This window comes from Conger conger, chromosome 7 (assembly GCF_963514075.1).
Source record: "Conger conger chromosome 7, fConCon1.1, whole genome shotgun sequence".
NCBI lineage: Eukaryota > Metazoa > Chordata > Actinopteri > Anguilliformes > Congridae > Conger > Conger conger.
The window spans coordinates 52,545,349-52,565,697 of NC_083766.1; the positions used below are offsets into that span (position 1 = coordinate 52,545,349).

The 20,349-nt window shown below is 44.6% G+C and overlaps 2 protein-coding genes across 2 annotated transcripts; both read right to left on the bottom strand.

Moving 5' to 3' along the window:
• Positions 1-449: 449 nt before the first annotated feature.
• Positions 450-6,234, bottom strand: im:7138535 (uncharacterized protein LOC797998 homolog). Its single transcript, XM_061247644.1, has 8 exons — positions 6,002-6,234; positions 5,259-5,380; positions 4,722-4,841; positions 4,379-4,629; positions 3,658-3,738; positions 3,391-3,507; positions 2,526-2,672; positions 450-1,724 (listed from the first exon to the last, which is right to left on the bottom strand). The coding sequence occupies exons 1-8, from the start codon at positions 6,043-6,045 to the stop codon at positions 1,473-1,475; spliced, it is 1,134 nt and encodes a 377-aa protein (XP_061103628.1). The 5' UTR covers positions 6,046-6,234; the 3' UTR covers positions 450-1,472.
• Positions 6,235-7,117: 883 nt separating this feature from the next.
• Positions 7,118-18,984, bottom strand: hnrnpul1l (heterogeneous nuclear ribonucleoprotein U-like 1 like). Its single transcript, XM_061248469.1, has 16 exons — positions 18,853-18,984; positions 18,127-18,397; positions 17,463-17,762; positions 16,647-16,869; positions 16,347-16,420; positions 15,421-15,560; positions 14,618-14,717; positions 14,085-14,197; positions 13,365-13,631; positions 12,977-13,099; positions 12,383-12,511; positions 10,687-10,855; positions 9,522-9,800; positions 9,032-9,207; positions 8,768-8,944; positions 7,118-8,234 (listed from the first exon to the last, which is right to left on the bottom strand). The coding sequence occupies exons 2-16, from the start codon at positions 18,353-18,355 to the stop codon at positions 8,103-8,105; spliced, it is 2,631 nt and encodes an 876-aa protein (XP_061104453.1). The 5' UTR covers positions 18,356-18,397; positions 18,853-18,984; the 3' UTR covers positions 7,118-8,102.
• Between the last annotated feature and the right edge of the window lie 1,365 nt (positions 18,985-20,349).

Below are 20,349 nucleotides of genomic sequence, written 5' to 3' on the forward strand. Positions count from 1 at the left end.
GGAAAACAGCTGAAGACCCCTGTGTTTAGGAATACAAATGAGCATTCTGGCCTGGTATTTTCATTCCTAACACAGTTACAAATGTTTGCACAACACATATCACTGGTCATCAGGGCCAAACAAGCCATTGTATATACACCCAGTGACCACTTTATTAGGTACCAAAAATCATTCCACACTCAAAGTAACTTAGATCACATTTCTTCCCTATTCTAATGTTTGGTCTGAACAACAATTGAACCTCTTGACCATGTCTGCAAGCTTTTAATGCGTGGAGTTGCTGCCACATGATTGGCTGATTAGATATTTGCATTAACAAGCTGGTGTACATGTCTACTTAACAGTGGTAACAAGCTTTATTGTGGCGTACACAGAGTGCCAGAACATTGCGTCTCTGACCCAATTTACCTTGCACACTCATCCAGCACAAAAGCAGACCGAGACTGCACTGCAACCTCGCACATCTTTATTCAAATAGGCCTCAATGGCTTCCTGCGACTTCTCCAACAGCCGCAGTACAACTACTATCAATAGAAATACAGAACTCATAAATTTTTTAAACTAAAAAATAGGCCTAGATTGAGGACTCTGGTGTTTTTAAATACTTCACCTTTGAATATAACAAAAAAGATACTTAGATACACTCACACTTTTATAGAGGGGGAGAGAGCCTCTTGCGTAAATTATTCACAAAACTCAAAATCCCTGTTCACTGTTCACTCGACATGTTTTCTTAAAGACAGGTTATGCAATTTGTTTGTCATTTTCTGAAAATAAAGGGATGGTTTGTTGCCAGATGTTCAAATTTATATTAATGAAACTGCAAACCATCCAAGCCTACTAACCAATAAACTTGAGCATATCTCATGGGCCGATTTCATGTGAAGTATCTCAGAGTCCTTACAGTACATTTAGCTGTCGGGTACACACCATTTCAGCAAAGAATATAAAAAGATGTAAAGTTGCCAAGATGCTTAACCCCAATGCTTTACATGATTAAAGGGGAGAAAAGCACCATATTTGGAAGTTGCAATTACTAACCACAATGGAGGAATTAACTGTCCTAATCATTGACTTCTCATCAGATCATTTTAATCAATGGGTGCCTTCATTGCAAACATAGTTTATATTTTGATTTGGTTCACTAAATTAAAGCGGAATCAATTGTAGTAAAGATGCAGCGCAGACCAAAGATCCCCTGAACAAAGCAAGTAAACCAAGCCTGGGGCATTAGTGATGTTTAAACAGAGCAACGCAGACCTATTTGGCTAATTTAAGAAACTCATAGCTGGATCTAGACTTCAGAGAAAACCTAAAAGTGCATAAAGGTATGTTTTTCCCCCGATTTTTTAAATGTTCGGTGTTCATCTATGACTTCAAATCTAGAGTCTCCATGCCTACCCTGAAGGTAACTTCTACACAGCCCGCAGCATGATTAAGCTGCCCCTCCCTCTTTCTCTCCTCCCTCTCTTTTACTCCTCCTTTTCCCTCTCGCCGCTGATCTGTCCGCCTTCTGCGGACTCGTTCCTGTCCTCCCTCATTCCATCTTTCTTCTTCTTCTTCTTCTTCTGCTTCTTATTGCCCCATCGCTGGTGGCCGGCACCGTCACCGCCTCCTCTTCCTCCTCCTCTTCCTCCCCCGTCCCTGCGGCGCTGCCAGGTGGGCATGGGGGGCTCGATTTCTCCCGGCCGCCCCCCTCTGTCCGGGACGTTCCCCATTAGAATCTGCAGAGGAGAGAGAGTCACAGAGAAGTTCAACAGTGGTGCTCAAGAGCCTGAAGTCACATGAGAAACAGCACAGCTGTCTAGCAAGGCGTGGAGACAAGTACACCACAGCACTAAGAGCATTATCACACCGGTTCCCTATTCCAGGAAGTCAGTTCATAAATTAGTTCTACCTGCAGGCTGAAGAATTGTGATAATTAGCAAATCCAGGTGATTTGAACAAAATACCAGGGAGGGCTTTTACTTTGTGAACCTGGATTTTCCACCTCTGTTGACAGCCTGTATGTAAAATATAACCCTGTATGTGTTCTCCCCAGGAATTTTATTAGTGGTGCTGAGGTATCGGTCATGAGTTCAAATGACACTGCAACAGATGCTGTTTGTTTCATAGGCTGAAAGGTGGTTTTGAAAATTCACAAGGTGGTGCAGCACCACTGTTGCACGGCTTGAGGAGAAGACACGCACACACAGACACACAAACAGGCTCATAGACAAACAGACAGACAGACAGACAGACAGACAGACAGACAGACAAATGGGCACATAGACAGACAGACAGACAGACAGACAGACAGACAGACAGACAGACACACACACAGACACACACACACACACACACACACACATATAGACATGCACACACGCACACAGACAGACAGACACACACACACACACACATATAGACACACACACACACACACACACACACACACACATATAGACACACACACACGCACACAGACAGACACACACACACACACACACACACACACACACACACACACACACACACACACACACCTTGTGGACTGCTGTGCTGGGCCCGGCTCTGACCGGGAGGATGCGGGACTGGTCCTCTCTGGCGGCCAGCAGGAGGGAGAGAGACACACCGGAGCCGAGGGCCTCAGGGCACAGGAGCGGCACGGTGGAAAGCACTGCGCTACGCTCCTGTATAGCACAGAGAACTGTGTTAATCACTGCGCCTTTAAAACTATATTTTTTATGAACCTTTAACTTTTGACATTAAGACATACAGACCATCAATGCAAATACATTAACATGTAGCCACGAACGCAGCTGATGTGGTTGTGACTGGTGAACGGTGACAAGCTGGCTAGACAGCAAATAGTGCACAACTCCATTGTTACTTTCACTTTGACATCTTGCATTTAAAAGCTTAAAAACTATATTTTTACTAATTTGGCATTAAGACATGCAGATTATGAAAACCAAAATATTGTCTTTCATAATCTGAAAAAATGAAAATTTTTACATAAAAGTCGATTTATGTGAAATTGGCTGTCGCGACTTACTATTGATGATAATATGACTCACATATTGTCTTGAAAGACAAAAAATAAGATTTTAAGTTTTATTACAGGACTAAAGCACAGGTTAAGACAGACTTTGTGCAGTGTTCTATGAGGATTCTATTAATTCCAGTTAATTTCCAGAACTGACTACATCTGAAGGACACCAAGAGCAGACCTGGGTCAAATACGCAGTTGGGATTCAAATAGATTTTGGTTTCAAACGGTGATCTGTTCCAATACACCAGACAAGCTTAGTAAAGCGTAGAAGTATTTGAACCCAAAACAATTTGGTATTTCACCCGCGTCTGCCTAGAGGCAGAAGCACTGACGGTGTGAGATATGAGGACACGTACAGCTCCCTTTTCACCCCAGGTGAAGGACTCCAAGGTGACCTGGAAGCGCTTGGTCATCATGTTTCGTCGACACTCGTAGTCCTGGGAGAGCGCCTGGTTGATCTGGTGGAGGAGCCGCTGAGAGAGAAGGGGGGGGGGGAGGGAGGGAAGTGAAAGTAACCTTAAAAATAAATTTGCTACAGCAATGCACATTCTCTCAATAATGAAAAAGCCTCAGTAGTGAAATATTTTAACAAAAATATAAGTATCCTCTCGCATTCGCCGTACCCACTGGTCCGAATTCAGGGCCGTCTTCAGGAGAGGCTCAGGCATGGTGCCCTTGGGCAGAGAAGTGACGCGCGACTCCACCTGGCACAACGCACAAAGAGCACTCAATTACCACAGTGCCCTCTAGTGTCACAGCTTACAACACCCACTCAAATCAACACAATGGTTTCAATTTCACAGCTACTTCTTCTTTTCATGTTTGGTTTGGGTGTATGCACACGGTAACCGGAAATGTGTTTTTCTGCATAGCTCTCCTAGATACATAACACAAATTTTCCACCTTCGCCCTACATTTATAGTGCCCCTACATGCCAAGCATGCATGATAAGGGGCGACATGGCTCAGGCAGTAAGAGCAGTCGTCTGGCAGTCGGAGGGTTGCCGGTTCGATCCCCCCGCCCGGGCTGTGTTGAAGTGTCCCTGAGCAAGACACCTAACCCCCCAAATGCTCCTGACGAGCTGGTCGGGGCCTTGCATGGCAGCCAATCGCCGTCGGTGTGAGTGTGTGTATGAATGGGTGAATGGAGAAGCATCAATTGTACAGCGCTTTGGATAAAGGTGCTATATAAATGCCTGCCATTTACCATTTATATCATCAGGAAGGTCAGAGAACAGGGTCAGTCACAGTACAGCGCCCCTGGGGCAGTTATGGGGTGCAGCGTGTTTATGTGTGTGTGTTTGTGAGGGCATCTGGCAGCATTCACAGCCGCTGTTACCCTCACCTCAGTATACGCGTCTCTCAGCCGAGCGGAAGGTTCCAGACCCAGGGACTGAAAGAGCTGCTCGGACTCCTCTCGCACTTCTCGTTGTTTTTTTTTATCCCATACTCCTATTTCTTCTTCTTCTTCCTCCAGCTCCTCCACCTCTACCTCTCTCTGTTCCTTCTCGGCATTGCCGTCGCTTGCTGGGTCCTCAGGGTGGCTCTGCTTGCGCCGTAGCATCCTCACCGCCTGCAGTTCAGTCACCAGGAACTCTGCGCACATGACACAGCAGTGCAATCAGACACGCCACCAGCCCTCACCCATGTGTGCTGCCTCCTAACCCGGAGAGTTTTCCTGCTCTCACCAGTGGCTGTGTTGAGGAGCGCAGGGGATAGCGTCTCTGTTGCCAGGGCAGCGTAGGGACAGTGCAGGTCTCTGAGAATCATCCTCAGCTCACCCACCAGTACGGCACTCACTGTGGGACCTGAAAAAGGAGACACACTTCTAGAAAAATCTCTTGAGCCACCAGTTACTCGGTGTTGTATTCAGCAGGAAAGTTTTGTCTCTTCATTTCTGAAACATTACGGTTTGATGCATGTCCTGAAAATGCAATAAGGCTGTGATGAAGAATGCCATCAGTTAAAAAATCTAGCATTTAAGTTATGGCACGGAATTACCAGCACTAAACTGAGAAACTAGCTTAAGTTAAAAACAAGTGTGCGTTGAGTTTCTCTTCATTGAATCCCCCCCACCACCTTTCCAGCACCCCTGACTAATAAGATGCAGATAGAAAGAGAGGGAACACCATCAGACCTCTTTGCATACACCATTTATGCATTGAAACGTTGTTAGAAGAGCAAGTGGCTATATGATCGTGTCTATAGTTGTGGGGCGCTGTTACCTTGTTCGTTGACTCCCTGTACCTCTGGACATGTTGTCCTTAGCTCAGATACCAGCCAGGACAGAACTTGGCAGGGAAGTTCTTCGCAGCTACATTGCTTCAAGCAAGCGTTGCCAGGGTACCTAATGGAGAGAACAACACAGAAGACAAACAATGCATATCCTGCAGGGTTAGTCTATAAGTGAATACAAAGACAAAATTTAACACTAGATTACACCGACACGTCTACATTTTAATTCCAGTTTGCCAGCAGTTTAAATGTGTGCTATTGCTACTTAACCAACTCCATCTAACGTTTGCTGTATGAACCAATGTTGGCTGTAAAATAAATAAATTTTTAGTCCCAACAAATCAAAACCGAGTCTTCATCATTGGGAGAAAGACAATATGTGACATTTAAGAATAAATGGCGAACACATCACCTAGCTAATATTACAATCGCTATTTGATCAGATGCTGTTATATGACACATGACAATATGTATCGAACCATAATATGATAACCTGGCGATATATCGGGTTAGATAAACTTAGGCTATAAATAGTTTTCCAGTTAGATAACTTATTATGTTTATTTTTACCGGATGTTCATTTCAATGGGTAACGGCGCTCACTTCGCTAGAATAAGTGTGAAATATAGACTGTGCCTCCGTTAGCCTCTAAGGTTGTGGGTACACGTCCCCCAGTTTGGCCAATAGCCTATATAATAGGGTCCTCGAGTCAAATGCTAAAGTTATTGCTCACCCAAGATTCTTCAGAGCAGACACCGTTTTTGAATCTCTTGCCATGAATGAACCGAACAGGCAAGCTACATAGCCAGCGATCACCGTAAATAACGTAGCTAACTAAATAACTAGCTATAAACATGAGCCTGGCTTGTTGTGCTCAAACTACACTTGTCTCCCAAAACAAATGTGACATTTCCTGCTTCAATTCCAATTCAAGATGTAGTCGATGCGCACCTAGGCATGAGCAATGGATAGCCAATGAATTGATGAGAACTATGCTAACGTTGTGTGACCTGTTAAACGGGTTAAACTGACCTGCAACTTGCCTTCCAATATAGGTGAGGTTTCTACTATTTTTATAGTCTATGGGTTTCTACAGCCAGGTGTTCAACGGACGTAGCTTATATGCAGTTGCATACCCATAGTGAGTTAATGTAGCTCGCTGCTGGCATTTACGTCAAGGAAGGTTTATATATGGTCCCTTATATGCGTCACATGGATGTCCAGAAAGAGAATATTAGTACGTAGGACTGCACTATAGTTTGAGTCACCAGTGCGATGTGCTGGTCAAATGGCGTATACTTGCTTAGTTCATGCGAGCCTAAATTCTAGTTGGAATTTTGAAATGAAGTAGTAAGGACCATTTATTTAAATAACGTAGCAAGCAACACACTCGTGCGTACAGTTAATACAGGGGTGCAAGCAAGAGCAATCCGCGTCAGGATTTTGTGCCCACTTCTGCTGTTAATTATTGAATTAGCTAAATAATGTCTTGAGCAGACCTTTGTATATGGACCAGCTACAGACTGCTAGTGTATCCTAAAGATTGTACTGTGCTCAAATACAGGAGTGAACCAACGTAATTTATAGAGCGGTCAGAAAAATAAAGACAATTTGACAAAAACCAGCCCTCCAAGACCGGAGTTGTGCACCCGGGAATTAATATTAGTCATGGGGTACAAGTGATTTTGAATAATAAAATGTGAATGCACCAATATTATCAACTCATGGTGTAGAATTAGCGAACAGATCCACGCTCTTTGAAAGGGATTAAAGTAATGTACTTGCACCTTATTGCTAGCAACTAAAGTGGAACACCATTTGATTCAATGAAGAAAAACGCAAGACAGACTTGGAGTCATCCGAATATATTCTCAAATACAAAAGTGTCTGGATTTTGATTAAACACAGAACCACGTGCAGATACAGTTTTACAGACATGGTATAAAAAAGTTTACACAACACACGAAACCTGTTAATGACCACAAAACTTGCAAAACAATCTGGAGGGAAAAGGGAGATATATACGCATCTGACTGAATTATTAACAGCTTTAAAATGGTACATTATAAAAGGAAAAGCAAAACAATAGTAAAAATGTTTTGATGGCTTCAAATTTGCCTTAATCACAAAATAAGTTGATAAGTTACACAAAAAGTACTAACTAAAATGTTAGTCTTCTCAGACTCCCATTTCAAATTAACCTAAAGTTTGACTATCAAATCAAAACCCATGAAGATGCAAGACAGATTTCAAACGACCTGGGCGAAAACCTGTATTAGTAGGTATGTTTTTAAAAACCTGCATTTCTTTGATCTACTGACTAACCCCTAAAATTAACTGAAAAGGGGAAATGCTTAAAACAAAAGGATCGGTCAACAAATGCCTCCATCCCCCTTAAAAAAAAGAAAGAAAAAAAGAAAGTTGCTGAAAGATTACACGTGCAAGTCCTAGCCAAATTAATTAAACTATGAAACACTTCCTCTACAACAGGCATGTACTGCAGGAATCGGCTCCTACAATGTCACAAGATGCTGGAGCCCAATCGAGGGCATGTTTCCCCATGTTAAACAGGCTAGAAGCAAGCTGCATGTTTCTACCATTTGAATGCAGGACCTAGCGTAGCTAAAATACACACCGTCGGCAGCATGAACAGAAATGCTGGAAGCTTTAAGGCAAAGAAAAAAAAAAAAGCTAGACAATCTTGACAGGGGGGTGGGGGACTACATGAATCAGGGGGAGATGGAGGGGGGCTGGGGTCACAGGACAGAGGGGAAGTTGCTTGAAGGGATGCGGTCTGTCCACCATGCGTCGTCGGGAGGGTGGGGGGTGGGGCACTACTGCGTGCCCTGGGAGCCCTGCGTCCCCTGCGTGCCCTGGCCAGAGTAGCTGCCGTAGTTCCCATACTGCCCGTAGTACTGGTTCCACTGGCTCTGGTTCTGGTAATACTGCTGCCACTGCTGTGCATACTGCAGAGAGAGGCAGGCGTCACTTTTTGTCTTTCTTTCAAAGGTTCTTTCTAGAACCTTCTTTTCCAAGTCAGTGTTCTAGAACGCCATTGCTTTCAATTACCCGACAAGTGTTCAAGACAGCAAACTTCAGCCAACATATTCCACCTTTTTTCTGTTTCTGTTTGCTAACGTTAGCCAGCAGTTTGAAAAGGTAATGCGCGGTGAATAGAAATGGCTGCTGATGGGGGAAACCCCGAAACAAAAGTTGTTTGGCTGTTATAATACACTTCAATCAATGTAATATTTATTCTTACCTTGAAAAATAAATCACAGATAAGCAATAAATCCACTAGCTGGCATTTTTAGACCCAAGTCTTTTTTGTATTAAAAAGGCGTTGGTGGCGAACTAAATGGAATGTTCATTTCAAATCGTTCAACAGTAATCATTACATCAACATTACAAAGTTCAGCTATCAACATTGTAATCACACATTAAAGGGCTAAAGGGTAAGGGATGGAAACTCCCACTCAGGGAAAGTGCAAGTTCTCACCTGCTGGTACTGCTGGTTGTAGTTCTGCTGCTGGCTGTACGTCTGTCCAGTGGTAGCTGGGGTTTGGCTGTAGCTCTGGCTATACCCTGGGTACTGCCCGTAGTTGGCATAGTTGTATCCCTGGTTGTAGTTGCCCTGGTTGTAGCCTTGATTGTAGCCCGGGCTGTAAGTCTGGGGCTACAAAACAGACAGCGCGTTATAAGCCAGGGCATTAGGGAAGGCTAATATAAGCCACTCTCTGGAGAGCGTGGAGAACATGCTAACCTGCGTCTGGCTGTACCCTCCTCCCCCGCTGCCTCCCTTGTTGTACGGGGCCGGGCGGTTGTGGTTGTAGCTCCCTCCGGACTGCTGGTTGCGGTTGTATCCGCCACGGCCCCCTGAGTTGCCGTCCCGGTGGTTGCCCCCCCAGCGGTTCTGGTTGTAGCCGCCACGGTTGTACCCTGCAACGAGAGAGAGAGAGCAAGAGGGGGGACACCGCTAGTTAGCAACTTCACCAAAACGAGTGCAAGGTGGTACCAGAGCACACTGGACAAGGGTTAAAGTGTTTAATCTTTGTGATCACTGTAGCGCTTGGAACAGCAGTTCAGCGCACTTGTCCCTCGTTATGATTTGCACTTTATTGTACGTAGCTCTTGATAACAGCATCTGCAAACAATGTAATTGTAATGTAATTACATGTTAAGAAATTGTAAATGTATTTGTAAATGTAAATGTATTTGTAAACGTAATTGTAATTGTAATGTAGGCCCCTCACCCCCTCGGAAGCCGCCGCCTCCTCCTCCGCCGCCACGGTTCTGGTATCCGCCGCGGCCTCCCTGGGGGCCGCCCCGGTTGTCGTAGCGCTGGAAGCCTCCCCCGCCGCCGCGGCCGCGGAAAGCGCCCGGCCGGTTGTCGAAGCGCTTGTCGGGAGGGGGGCCGGCCTTGCGGCCCTCTTCGTTGTACTGCTTGATCAGCTTGTCGGCTTCCTCGCGCTGAACCTCCACGAAGCTCACGTCGTCCAGAAACTCGCCGGCCTCTGGCAGCACAAAGTTGGCTACGGAGGAGCGGAGGCGGGGGATCGCAACCGAGACGAGCAGAGCCGCCGGGAGACAAAGAGAAACACCGTTACCGTCGGGCAGGGATGACGGAAAGAAAAAAATAAAAAGAGAAAGAAAGGGAAGGGGGAATGTTGAGGAGAGATGTACAGAGCATGATTGTGAGGCTTAACAGGGTCTGGAGCAAACACTGCCTCGAGGGTCACCGAGGGAAAATTTGCTCCAGGTTAGGAAACCGAGAAAATAAAGATCGGCAGAGAGTAGAGGTGTGAGTAGGAGGCGAGACGGGGGAAAGAAAGAAAAAGTCACTGCAAATCAAGCATTTTCTCTGACAGCGCACTGTGATAATGACCTATTTTCTCCAAACCCAAATCAAAACTGTCCAAGTAATATAGTTCAGAAAGTTGACCAACGTTCCAATGTCAGATTACAGATTACAGAATACAAATTTCTCAAGGATAAACCATTGCCAGTAGACAAGTGGTATTGGTACACAAGTCCAATTCAGGACAGAAACAATACAATCCTGTTGCTTGTGATTATTTATAAAGTAAAAATAAAACCTATGATCTAAATCCTCATTTTGCAGTGGTAAAGCAGGAAGTGAAGCAGTGGGGGGAGATGGGGGGGGGGGTCGAATATGAGGTACAAATAACAGATGAACATAAACTTAAAAACAGACGGACAAGGGGAAAAGGGGGAGGGGGGGCAGGTCTTAAGTAAAAAAAGGCTAAACTGAGGGGAAGGAGGGTGGGGGAGGGGAGGGGGGGTCTTCCAAGTTCGATTAAATAAATAAAATAAAAAAATAAAATAAAATAAAACATACATAGTAAAAGCAGATCTTGTTTGTTGTTTTTGGGGTTGGTTTTTCCATGGAGTTCCTACCTTTCATTTCTAACACAGCATGATCGGGCACATCCTTCCCTTCCTCATCAGTTCGCTTTAACGTTCGCTCTTTTAAGTCCTCGTCCGTGGGACAAATTACAATAGCCTTGCGTTGAAAACCTTCAAAAGGACGCATTTTTCGTCTCTGGGCTGATCCATATACATTTGTCTAGCAATGGTGACAAGAAAGAAGTAGAAGCTGTTCATTATTGTTTGCTTTTGTTACAGCTTTGCGCTCCGTAGGAGGGAAATTGGAATCCTGCAACGATGAAAGTGAGAGAGTTTTTCTTGGGTTGTCATTGGTCTATATTTACTGGAACTACCAATGGTTGTCTCTCACAACCTCACAAACCTACCGTCATTGGCTGGATCGCAGCAGCTCCCTCTGGTGCCCTTTGCCGGGGAAAATATTTCATGTTAAGGGGACCCGAAAAACCACTAACAGTCGAGCTGCCTATTCCTGCCCTGCTCCTTTCTCCTTATGAATTGCATGCAAAAGCATTCATGCAATGCAATGCACTTCGTATTTTCTGTCTAATTCGTAAGGATTCGTTGTTGACAAAAGTCTTGACACAATAACTACGAAATCTTCCCGGGAATCGGTTCCACTAAAGTCCAATGTGCAGTTAAACCTCAAGGCGCATTCAAGGCGAAAGCATTTGCGCATCTCCAAGCTCTGAAGATTAGCGACTACCCTGAACATTGAATATGAACATGAGAACAATTCATACGCGTCCATCTGCATATGCTGGAGCCATATATTACGAGTGTTGCACTATATCTGCCGAAGATGATTTATAAAGGTCTGTAGAGATTCTTAGCACTTTAGTTACTGCCCTTCGGAGCCAATACGTCAGAGCTACCTAAACCAACTAGGCAATACTGATGACCAACTTATCGTAAAAGGTAAAGCACACTTTATATTTACTTAAATGTGCATACAAGTCCTGACAGGGTCCCGTTACTTACCGGTACCTACCTGCTCTTCATACGAGCATCTGTACTGCCGACATCGACAAACATTGACTACCTACCTGGGAATACTCACGTTCTCCAAGGCAAACCGTGGGACGCCGCAAGACCGTACCTACCTTTAGAAACTTGGAGAACAAGGCTCTGGAAAGTCAAAACTGTTTCATTAGTTTTTTTTACTTACCTTGGATGTTATTATTTTAAAATAAAACATTCAAAAGTTCCATATGCTACATGGATAAATACTGTTACCATTTTATATCAATGACTATGAATTTCACTTTATTTTTACCATTAACGTAGCAACAAAGGTGTTTTTCTTACTCACCAGGCAGTGTTTACTTGTTTTTCAACATCTTACTATTCACATGGGACTATTTGTACAGTGTACAGAGAGCTCTTTCAACAAGACATACAATAAAGAAATCAAAAGATATTGAGGCATGAGAACAGGTACGGTTTTTATACATCTCCCTCTGTCACTTGAACAAAACAGAATTAATGGCTTATCCTTTCAATACATGACAGCAACAACATGTTCAGGACAAAGAACATAGGCGTAGCAAGTTCAAGCAGGAATTAACAGAGGCTGATCAATGCTTCTACACTAGAGAGACAGTTTCAGAGTGCAATGCTGGGTGTGTGTATCGGTTAACAGCTGTGGGCGGGGGGCAGGGGGAGGGGGGGGGTGTGCATGTAAAGGGAGGTAGGGAGGGGGCAGTACCTGGTCCAGGATGTAGTTGCGCTTCTTGCGGGCTGCGATCTGGATCAGTCGGTTCAGGCACTGCGTGGCCTGCTGGATCAGAACGTCCCAGCGGCCCGCGTAGTTCCGCTGCCGACGCAGGCCCATCACCTGGGGGAGGGAGGAGGCCATTTTGAGTCTCGCGCTGGATTCAGACCACCGGGTCAAGTACGTTTATGAAGAGATGCTGGTCAAAACCAGAAAATCAACTGCAGATACATTAGTTATCTCCAGTGATTTACAGTTGATTAGACTAAGCAGAGGGCAATCCCTCCTGGAACAATGAGGGGTTAAGGGCCTTGCTCAAGGGCTCAACAGCTGCACTGATCTTATTGTGGGTACACTGGGGCTTGAACCACCAACTTTCCAGGTCTCAGTAAACCACAGTTGCTACTAGGCTATAGGCTTTAGATCCATTCTGGATGTTGGTGAAAACGTTCTACTTGGATGCTGTGAGAAACGAGCAGGAATTTCTCATGTATAAGGATTAAAACATTTCTAATGAAGCAGGTGACCTGCATCTGGCTGGTCTGTTTGCACAGCCATGGTGACCACAGTCACCCTCTGATCTCTCACCTTCATCTTCTCCATGATGGCGTTGGTGCCCAGGATGTTGTACTTCTTCTCGGGGTTCTCCACCGCGTGCTTCATGGCCCAGGTGGTCTTCCCAGCGCCTGGCAGGCCGACCATCATGAGGATCTGAAGAGGCAAAAAATGAAACTCATATTCTGTGGCTTTTAGCACGACAACTGCTAGGATTAGTACCTAGAAGCGCCAAAGGGTAAAGTTTACCCGCCCATCTAATCAGACTGCAATAGCCAAATCAAACAGTAATAATAAATTCCTCAGTTCTCTTTATTCATATACACCATTGGTCAACTTTTTCCTTTTTTTTTTTTTTTTTTTCTTCCTTTAAAAAAATAAATAAAATCTTGCATAGGTGGTGCGGAAGGAAGGCACTCACCTCACAGTCGCCTTTGGTGGCGGGTCCCACGGTACCCCTGACCCGGTCCTCCAGGGCGACGTCCTGGATGAAGCTGTAGCCCTCGGCAGGGGGGCAGAAGGGCTCCTCTTTCTGGCCGAAGTTGAACTCGATGGCGCAGTTCTTGACTAGCACGTGGGGGAAGAGGGGCCGTCCGGCCAGCTCCTCCCGCTTCAGGAGGTAGCACGGGCCCAGCCACTTCCCGTTCTTGGAGAAGGCCATCTCCACGTCCTCGCTGCTCTCAAAGTCCTGAGGGACACATCACAAACGAACGTCAGAGCCAACTTCTACTGGATGTCCGGTCCTTTAGCAGACGCCTTATCCGGAGCAACATACAATAAAGTGCAAATAACCAGTTTTTTCTAATCATAAACAAATCAATTGACAACATGTGCCTTATTTCATAAAATAGGATCACAATTTTTACTTTGTACAATTGATAGTAGCTGGTTATAGACACATTAGATCTAATAGTATTTGATTTTTTTGTTTTCGTTTTGTGAAGTCCCATATATATTCTTGTTTTTATTTTTCATTTTCAAACATTTTTTCCTTTTTTAAATCTTGGTTGTCCAGTGGGGAGCGAATGGGTACTCTTAAAGGAACCAGGATTTTGTAATGCACACAGACGGGCTTTAACATGCCAACAGAAGCAGAGCAGGTACGAGAGGGCGGTGGGCTTGGGGGCAAACCATCGCTTACCAAGTAACAGCCCAGGACGTCGTTCTCCCCAAACTTCTCCCCAAAATCCTCAAATTTGCAGTTTGTGGATTTCTTCCCTGTTCCTCCATACCCATAGGAGAAAAGCTCCTCACCTGGAACAGGAAAGAGTATTAGTAATGACACTGACCAGCCACGTATCCTAAATGCTTCTTCAGTTATTCAGGGCTAACCGTAATGCAATGTGTGTGCTTCTCTGCAAATACGCAGGAGCCATATTCCTGCTTAGCTAGGTAGCGATAATCACATGCAAATGACAGTTGGTTTAATTTGCAATCTCTGCAAACTGCCTTTCACAACTTGTGATCGTTGCAAACAATTACAATACCAGTGACAATTCAATTTGCTATTCTGTACGGCAAATTTCGTCCAACAACAGTCTTTCACTGTTGAGAATGTCAAGAATTGAAAATCACATTTTAGAGTGCAGAAGCTTCCAGAACACTGCAGGCTGCAGGTCAGAGTAGGATACACTTATTTATGCCCGTTTCAACAGTGTGCGAGTTTGGTCTTACCCAGCTGTGTGTTGCAGGAGTCCAGGGACCAGCCCACTCGCACCACATGAGGGTCAGGCTCACTGGTGGGCAGGTGCTTGACTGAGATCTCTTCATTAATCTGGGGGGGAAGGGATATTACATTTTCACCATCATGGAAACAAACATTGAAAAACGCTGATCACATTTAAATTGCTGACGCAGCCAAGTGCCTGCCTGCCTGCAATTTCGATTTGTAGTCTAACCAATTACTTTGCTGGCACAGTGCAAAAGCCTTGCATCTCTAAAACACTGAATCATCAATAATGTCAAATTCTACTGTGGGTGCAAACATAACGTGATGATTCAGTCACATGGGGGCAGTTTCACAGATGCAGATTAAGCCTAGTCTAAGACTAAATTCCAGTTTTAAGTGAGATTCTCTATACAAAACTGAATTTAGTGGAGGTAAAGCTTAATATTTGTCTGCGAAACTGGCCCTTTTTGAACCAAGTCTATTCCTAGATCCTAGTGCAGGGATCACCAACCCTGTTCCTGGAGATTTACTGTCCTGTTGGTTTTCACACCAACCACAGCAAAGCACACCTCATTCAACAGCGAAAGATCCTGTTAAGCTGCTAATTAGTAGATTCAGGCGTGCCAAATAAGGGCTGCAATAAAAACCTACAGGGCTGGTGACCACTGTTCTAGTGCAACCTGCTGGTAGTACATAGACCAGGATGAGTATTTCCAATGCTTAAAAAGGCTTTCTTCATTACACTGACACTTGGTAAAGATTACAGAGCAGAAGGCAGTAAATGCGTGCGCCGTCCCGGCTGGAGTACCTTGATCTCGTAGAAGACGCGGCCCTTGCTGACGCCGTAGGACGCCCGGGCTCCGGACCACAGGTAGGCGAAGCCCTCGATGGTGAGCGGGTACCCGCTGTACCTGTCACGGGACACCTTGAAGTGCAGGTCACAATTATCTGTGGAAACAAGCACATATAATCATACACACAAACTACAGTCACAATAACAATGGGTTGGTGAAAACACCTTTTTTTTTTTTTTGTCACAAATAACACAGTGAAGGGGGAGCTGGCCTCAACCAGAACTTATGCGTGGCTACCTTACGCCAACCTTGTGTCACAACATCTATGCATTCTGCTGGTGGGCAGGTGCTTGACTGCGATCTCCACTAATATGGGGAGGGTGATATAAAATTTTCACATCACCATAGCAATGGAGACTGAAAAACACGGAATACATTTACATTGTTGAGGCAGCCAAGTGCCTGCCTGCATTTTTCGATTTGTAGACTAGCCAATTACTCTGCTGGCACTGTGCAAAAGTCACACCACGCATGCCTGCGTACACGTCTGCTAATGAAAGCATGAGGGAGACGCTCCATTTTCCTTTACCAAAAAAGATTCACAAGGGTGCACATGGACTACACTTCCCAATGGCTCACGAGGGAAATAAAATAAAGGACAAGTGGGGGAGGTGCGGGGGTGGCTCTGGACTACGTCTGTTCAACTGTCACAAAACAGCAGTGAAAGTTTCTAAGCAGGCTGTATGGCAAATGATTAACTATGGTACAGTGAATTAACCTGCAGCCTCTGCAGTAAGAAGCCAGCCAACAGTGAGGTCTCTAAAAACTGTCATTTTATATAGCTCAGATGTGTACTTCAAGTTCTCCTCTCTCAGACAGAGTGGGGGCATGCAGTACACACATACCCACACCAACACAAACACAGACAGGCTTCACTCACATGTGTCAATGGCCACCAGAGTATCATCAAAATCCTCCTCTTCCTCCTCTGCTGGGGGTTGAGGCGAGCGCGACCTGTGGCAGATGGCAGATGGGGCAGGTTGCATGAGCAGCCAGCAAAATGGCGGCAAAGACACCATTATCTTCACAAGGCGTATCGATTTACACAGATGTAAATTGATACACCTTGCAAAGATAACGCTCAGAGGTACAACAGCTGTGTCACATCTGGGATTCAAGCTGGCAACCTCAAGTTACAAGAGCAGTTCCTTATGCAGTATAAAGCAAATAAAAGCCATACCTCTTGTCCTCGCGGTGCTCGTAGTACCCATGGCCCCGGCCTTCGTCATAGGGTCTCTTGCGGCCATAAGAGGCCTGTCTGTCATCTTCAGCTTTAACTTCAGCTGCATCCGGAGCTTCAGACGCTCCCCACTCATTGGCCGGTTGTGGCTCTTCCTGGTTCTGCTGCTGCTGTGGCTCCTCCTCCTCCTCCTCCTCCTTTGTCTCCTCTTTTATGTCGAGCTCTGCAGAATGAGAACACAGGGTTATTTTAAAGGGGACCCTAGCTGAAAAATGCTATATGTAAGGCAAAATGGAACACAGCAAATTATGGGTTACCCTTTTACAGTAGGCAACCGGGCCATAAGAGCTTAGATGCAAGAAGACTGTTGAGCTGCAAAGACAGCCCATGGTCAACATTCTTCTGCTCAGTAAACGCCTAAGTCCACCTCAAATACCTTCTTCCCTATATTACATTATTACATTATATTATTGGCATTTGGCAGACGCTCTTATCCAGAGCGACGTACAGTTGATTAGACTAAGCAGGAGACAATTCTCCCCTGGATTAAGGGCCCAGGGTTAAGGGCCTTGCTCAAGGGCCCAACGGCTGTGCGGATCTTATTGTGGTTACACCGGGAATATTGAATATTGAACATTTGAATATTGAACATCTGAGTATTTACCATGGAAAGGAGGGGGGCTTTTGCCTGAAGTGTATTGGTACATAAGTACATACAGACAGATTTTGCAGTATAATTTCACTGGAGTCGACCTTGTTATAGGGAAAATTAAAAACTGGAACAAAGTGTGTCATGCTGTACGATGCTCAACTTACCTGGCTTGTCTTCCATTTGCTCAGGTGTTACCACTTCAGGCTCTTGCGGTTCTGCCTCCGGTTCCGGTTCTGGTTCCGCCTCCGGTTCTGGCTCTGGTTCGGGCTCTGGCTCCAGCAGGTCCTCGTCGTAAGCCTCCCGTTTTACTTCGGGCTGGTCCACATCAGCAGCAGGGTAGTTGCTCACCCCGTAACCCATTTCAGGGGCTTCGTCTCCATCCAGGTCCCCTCCGTCACCGTTCTCCTCTTCCTGCTGCTCGGGGTAGTCCTCATCTTCCTCCTCTTCACCACCCTCCTCTTCATCTGAATTGAAATAAGTCACCCTTAAATCTTTCTTTGTAGAAGCAATACAAAACATCAAGGACTGTGCCTTTAAGCTGCATTCATATCAGGTACGGCAAAGCAGTACACATTACTGACTCAACCAAAACAGCAAAGACAAAGGGCTAACGTTACATCTAAACCTACGAATGCAAGCATCCCTGCACATCACGTTGCGGGACACGCCACCATGAAGCTCCAACAGCAAATCTGTCCCCATAATCCCGCTCTAATCTCTTTCATCATGAGGGGCAGCTGCGCCACCGCGTTAATTCAAAAACCACGCCATCCCCCCGACAAGCACAATGAGTTTGCTAGGTATTCAAGAACAGTAGCCATACATTACCTTCGTCCTGATATTCGTCGCCTTCTCCAGCTTCCTCACCGATGCCGTACCCCTCAGCAAGACCCACCGGTGGACCGCCCCCCTCCCCTGTGGCCTCGGCCTCGGCCTCGAGTGCAGCCTGCAACCTATCGACAAGATCTGCTTTCAGGCCACGGGTATCTAGGCCTCGCCGCTGAAGTTCCTCTTTCAGCTCGTTGACCTTTAATTTCTTCACATTCACTCCACTCATGTTGCAAATTTGTGAAGAAATGTGTTTTGCAAAATCCCCGCTCTGCGAAAACAAAAACAAACATTGACTTTACGTTAATAATCACCATTAACGTTCGGCTAAGTTACAGTTAGGCTAAGGCCCTACGCTTCAGTTTCGTTTAGCCGAATGTTAGTCACTGTGGTTTCATTTTAAATGCCTAACTATTTTCATAACCGTAGAAAACACAAGCCGCTACGGTCAGTTGTTTACGTGTACATCAGGTTTGATATAATCGCTTGTTAGCTCTATAACGTTACATATTTCAAACTGCTTTTTAAATGGAAATCAAAAGATACATGGCTAGTTAGCGTACATGGGCTAGCGATAGCTAGCCATCCAACATTACATCAGGAACTGTAGATGCACCTCTTCACCACAGACGCCAAGCAGACACTCTAGCTGACTGACTAATAAAACGAAGGTTGCTGTTTTTCTACAGTTTATGAATGTGATAAATAAAACTGTAGCTAAGTTACCTGTTCCAGGAGTTTCAGCCCGCAGTTTCCCTCGCTTTGGTCGCTATTACCAGACCCACAAAATGGAGGACACTCGTCCCTCCTTCTCTCACCGTTGTAATCGTCACTTTCCCATCAGCCTCTGTGATTGGCTCCATACATTGCCTATCTGATCTGTGGGCGCGCCTTCTACCGGAAAGTTTAATTGTTATGCGAGCTGGTAGTTACAAAATTATTTACATGTCATGAGCGCGTAGCAAACTCTGCTAATTAATGTACCGAGTCTTCCTTATTTTTTCTAGTCTATTGGTAGTCCCAGTTTCGTAAATTTATAGCCTGGTGATCTCGCTTGAAACTGAAACTACAATAAAGTAATATTACAATGTGCCACGTAAACTAGACTGTTTTTATTCTTATTTCGTTTTTTTTTAAATGCAAGTAGTTATAGTATGAGATGGGTCTTCTGTACAATAAGGCACAGAAAATGGAGTGTAGTGTAGACAGTGGAGTGTAGACAGGAAGCTGTTCTCACAAAAAAAAAAAAAAAATCTTTGTTATCTTTGTTGTACAGGTAGCAGTTGAAATTGTACTTCCCTCTAGGGTCTTTCAGCGAACTTATCCCTGGTTATGGGTATGCACTTTGTTGTACGTCGCTCTGGATAAGAGCGTCTGCCAAATGCCAATAATGTAATGTAATGTAATGTATATGCCCTATTAAAAAACAAACATAATTTTACAGTAACATACTGAATTGCCAGAACCTTAAAATAGCGAAGTGTCTAAATAACAGTACAAATATGGCATTTGGTATGTAATATGGTTAGGCTATGTATTACTGTGTTTCATCAATAATAGGCTACATTTATTTACATTTCAGATATATATTTCATAGCCTCACTATTTTACAGACTTCTGCCATACAAATCTGGAAACATTTTACAGTGCATGCATCTCAATGTATAATTGGATAACATGTCTCATACAGCCCCTGCAACTCATGCTGATGATCACTGCATACATATTTCATATTGGATTTGCTAATTGCAGTGTAAACTAATTGCAGTGTTGCTGTTGAACATTTGGTTTGAACATTTGGTTTGGTTTGAATGACAGTTTTGGAGCTCCTGTCTGAAGTTTTCTTTGCATGTCCCCCTGCTAGCTACGCCAATATAACATTCATGATGCATAAATAACATTCTTGATGCATGATAAAATGTTCATGATGCATAATAAACATTCCCGATGCGTGATATAATATTAATTATGCATGATAATGCAATGTAGCCTATAACAAAGCCAATAATAAAGCCCAGAAAGGCCTACATTGTTTTTTATATAGTGCTTTCAAATTAAGCCTACTCATGTTGATTCAGAGTCACACAATAAAGCAACGACAAAGAGTTCCTCTGGATGCCATCTACCAAGGTTCATAATGGTACATGGATATTCATGTTGGTTGCAGACAAGAAGCTGAAGTCATGTTTTATTTCTTTCATGTACAAATATAAATTTTACATT

Excerpts from the sequence above, each read along its gene's own strand:
- hnrnpul1l (XM_061248469.1), bottom strand. The coding sequence starts at position 18,355 with ATGAGTGGAGTGAATGTGAAGAAATTAAAGGTCAACGAGCTGAAAGAG. Across the intron at positions 16,870-17,462 it reads GCAAATGGAAGACAAGCCAG|AGCTCGACATAAAAGAGGAG; the intron begins GTAAGTTGAGCA and ends CTCATTCTGCAG. Across the intron at positions 14,198-14,617 it reads CTCCTGCAACACACAGCTGG|GTGAGGAGCTTTTCTCCTAT; the intron begins GTAAGACCAAAC and ends TTCCTGTTCCAG.
- im:7138535 (XM_061247644.1), bottom strand. The coding sequence starts at position 6,045 with ATGGCAAGAGATTCAAAAACGGTGTCTGCTCTGAAGAATCTTGG. Across the intron at positions 3,739-4,378 it reads TGAGAGACGCGTATACTGAG|GTGGAGTCGCGCGTCACTTC; the intron begins GTGAGGGTAACA and ends GCGTTGTGCCAG. Across the intron at positions 3,508-3,657 it reads CCCTGAATTCGGACCAGTGG|CGGCTCCTCCACCAGATCAA; the intron begins GTACGGCGAATG and ends CTTCTCTCTCAG.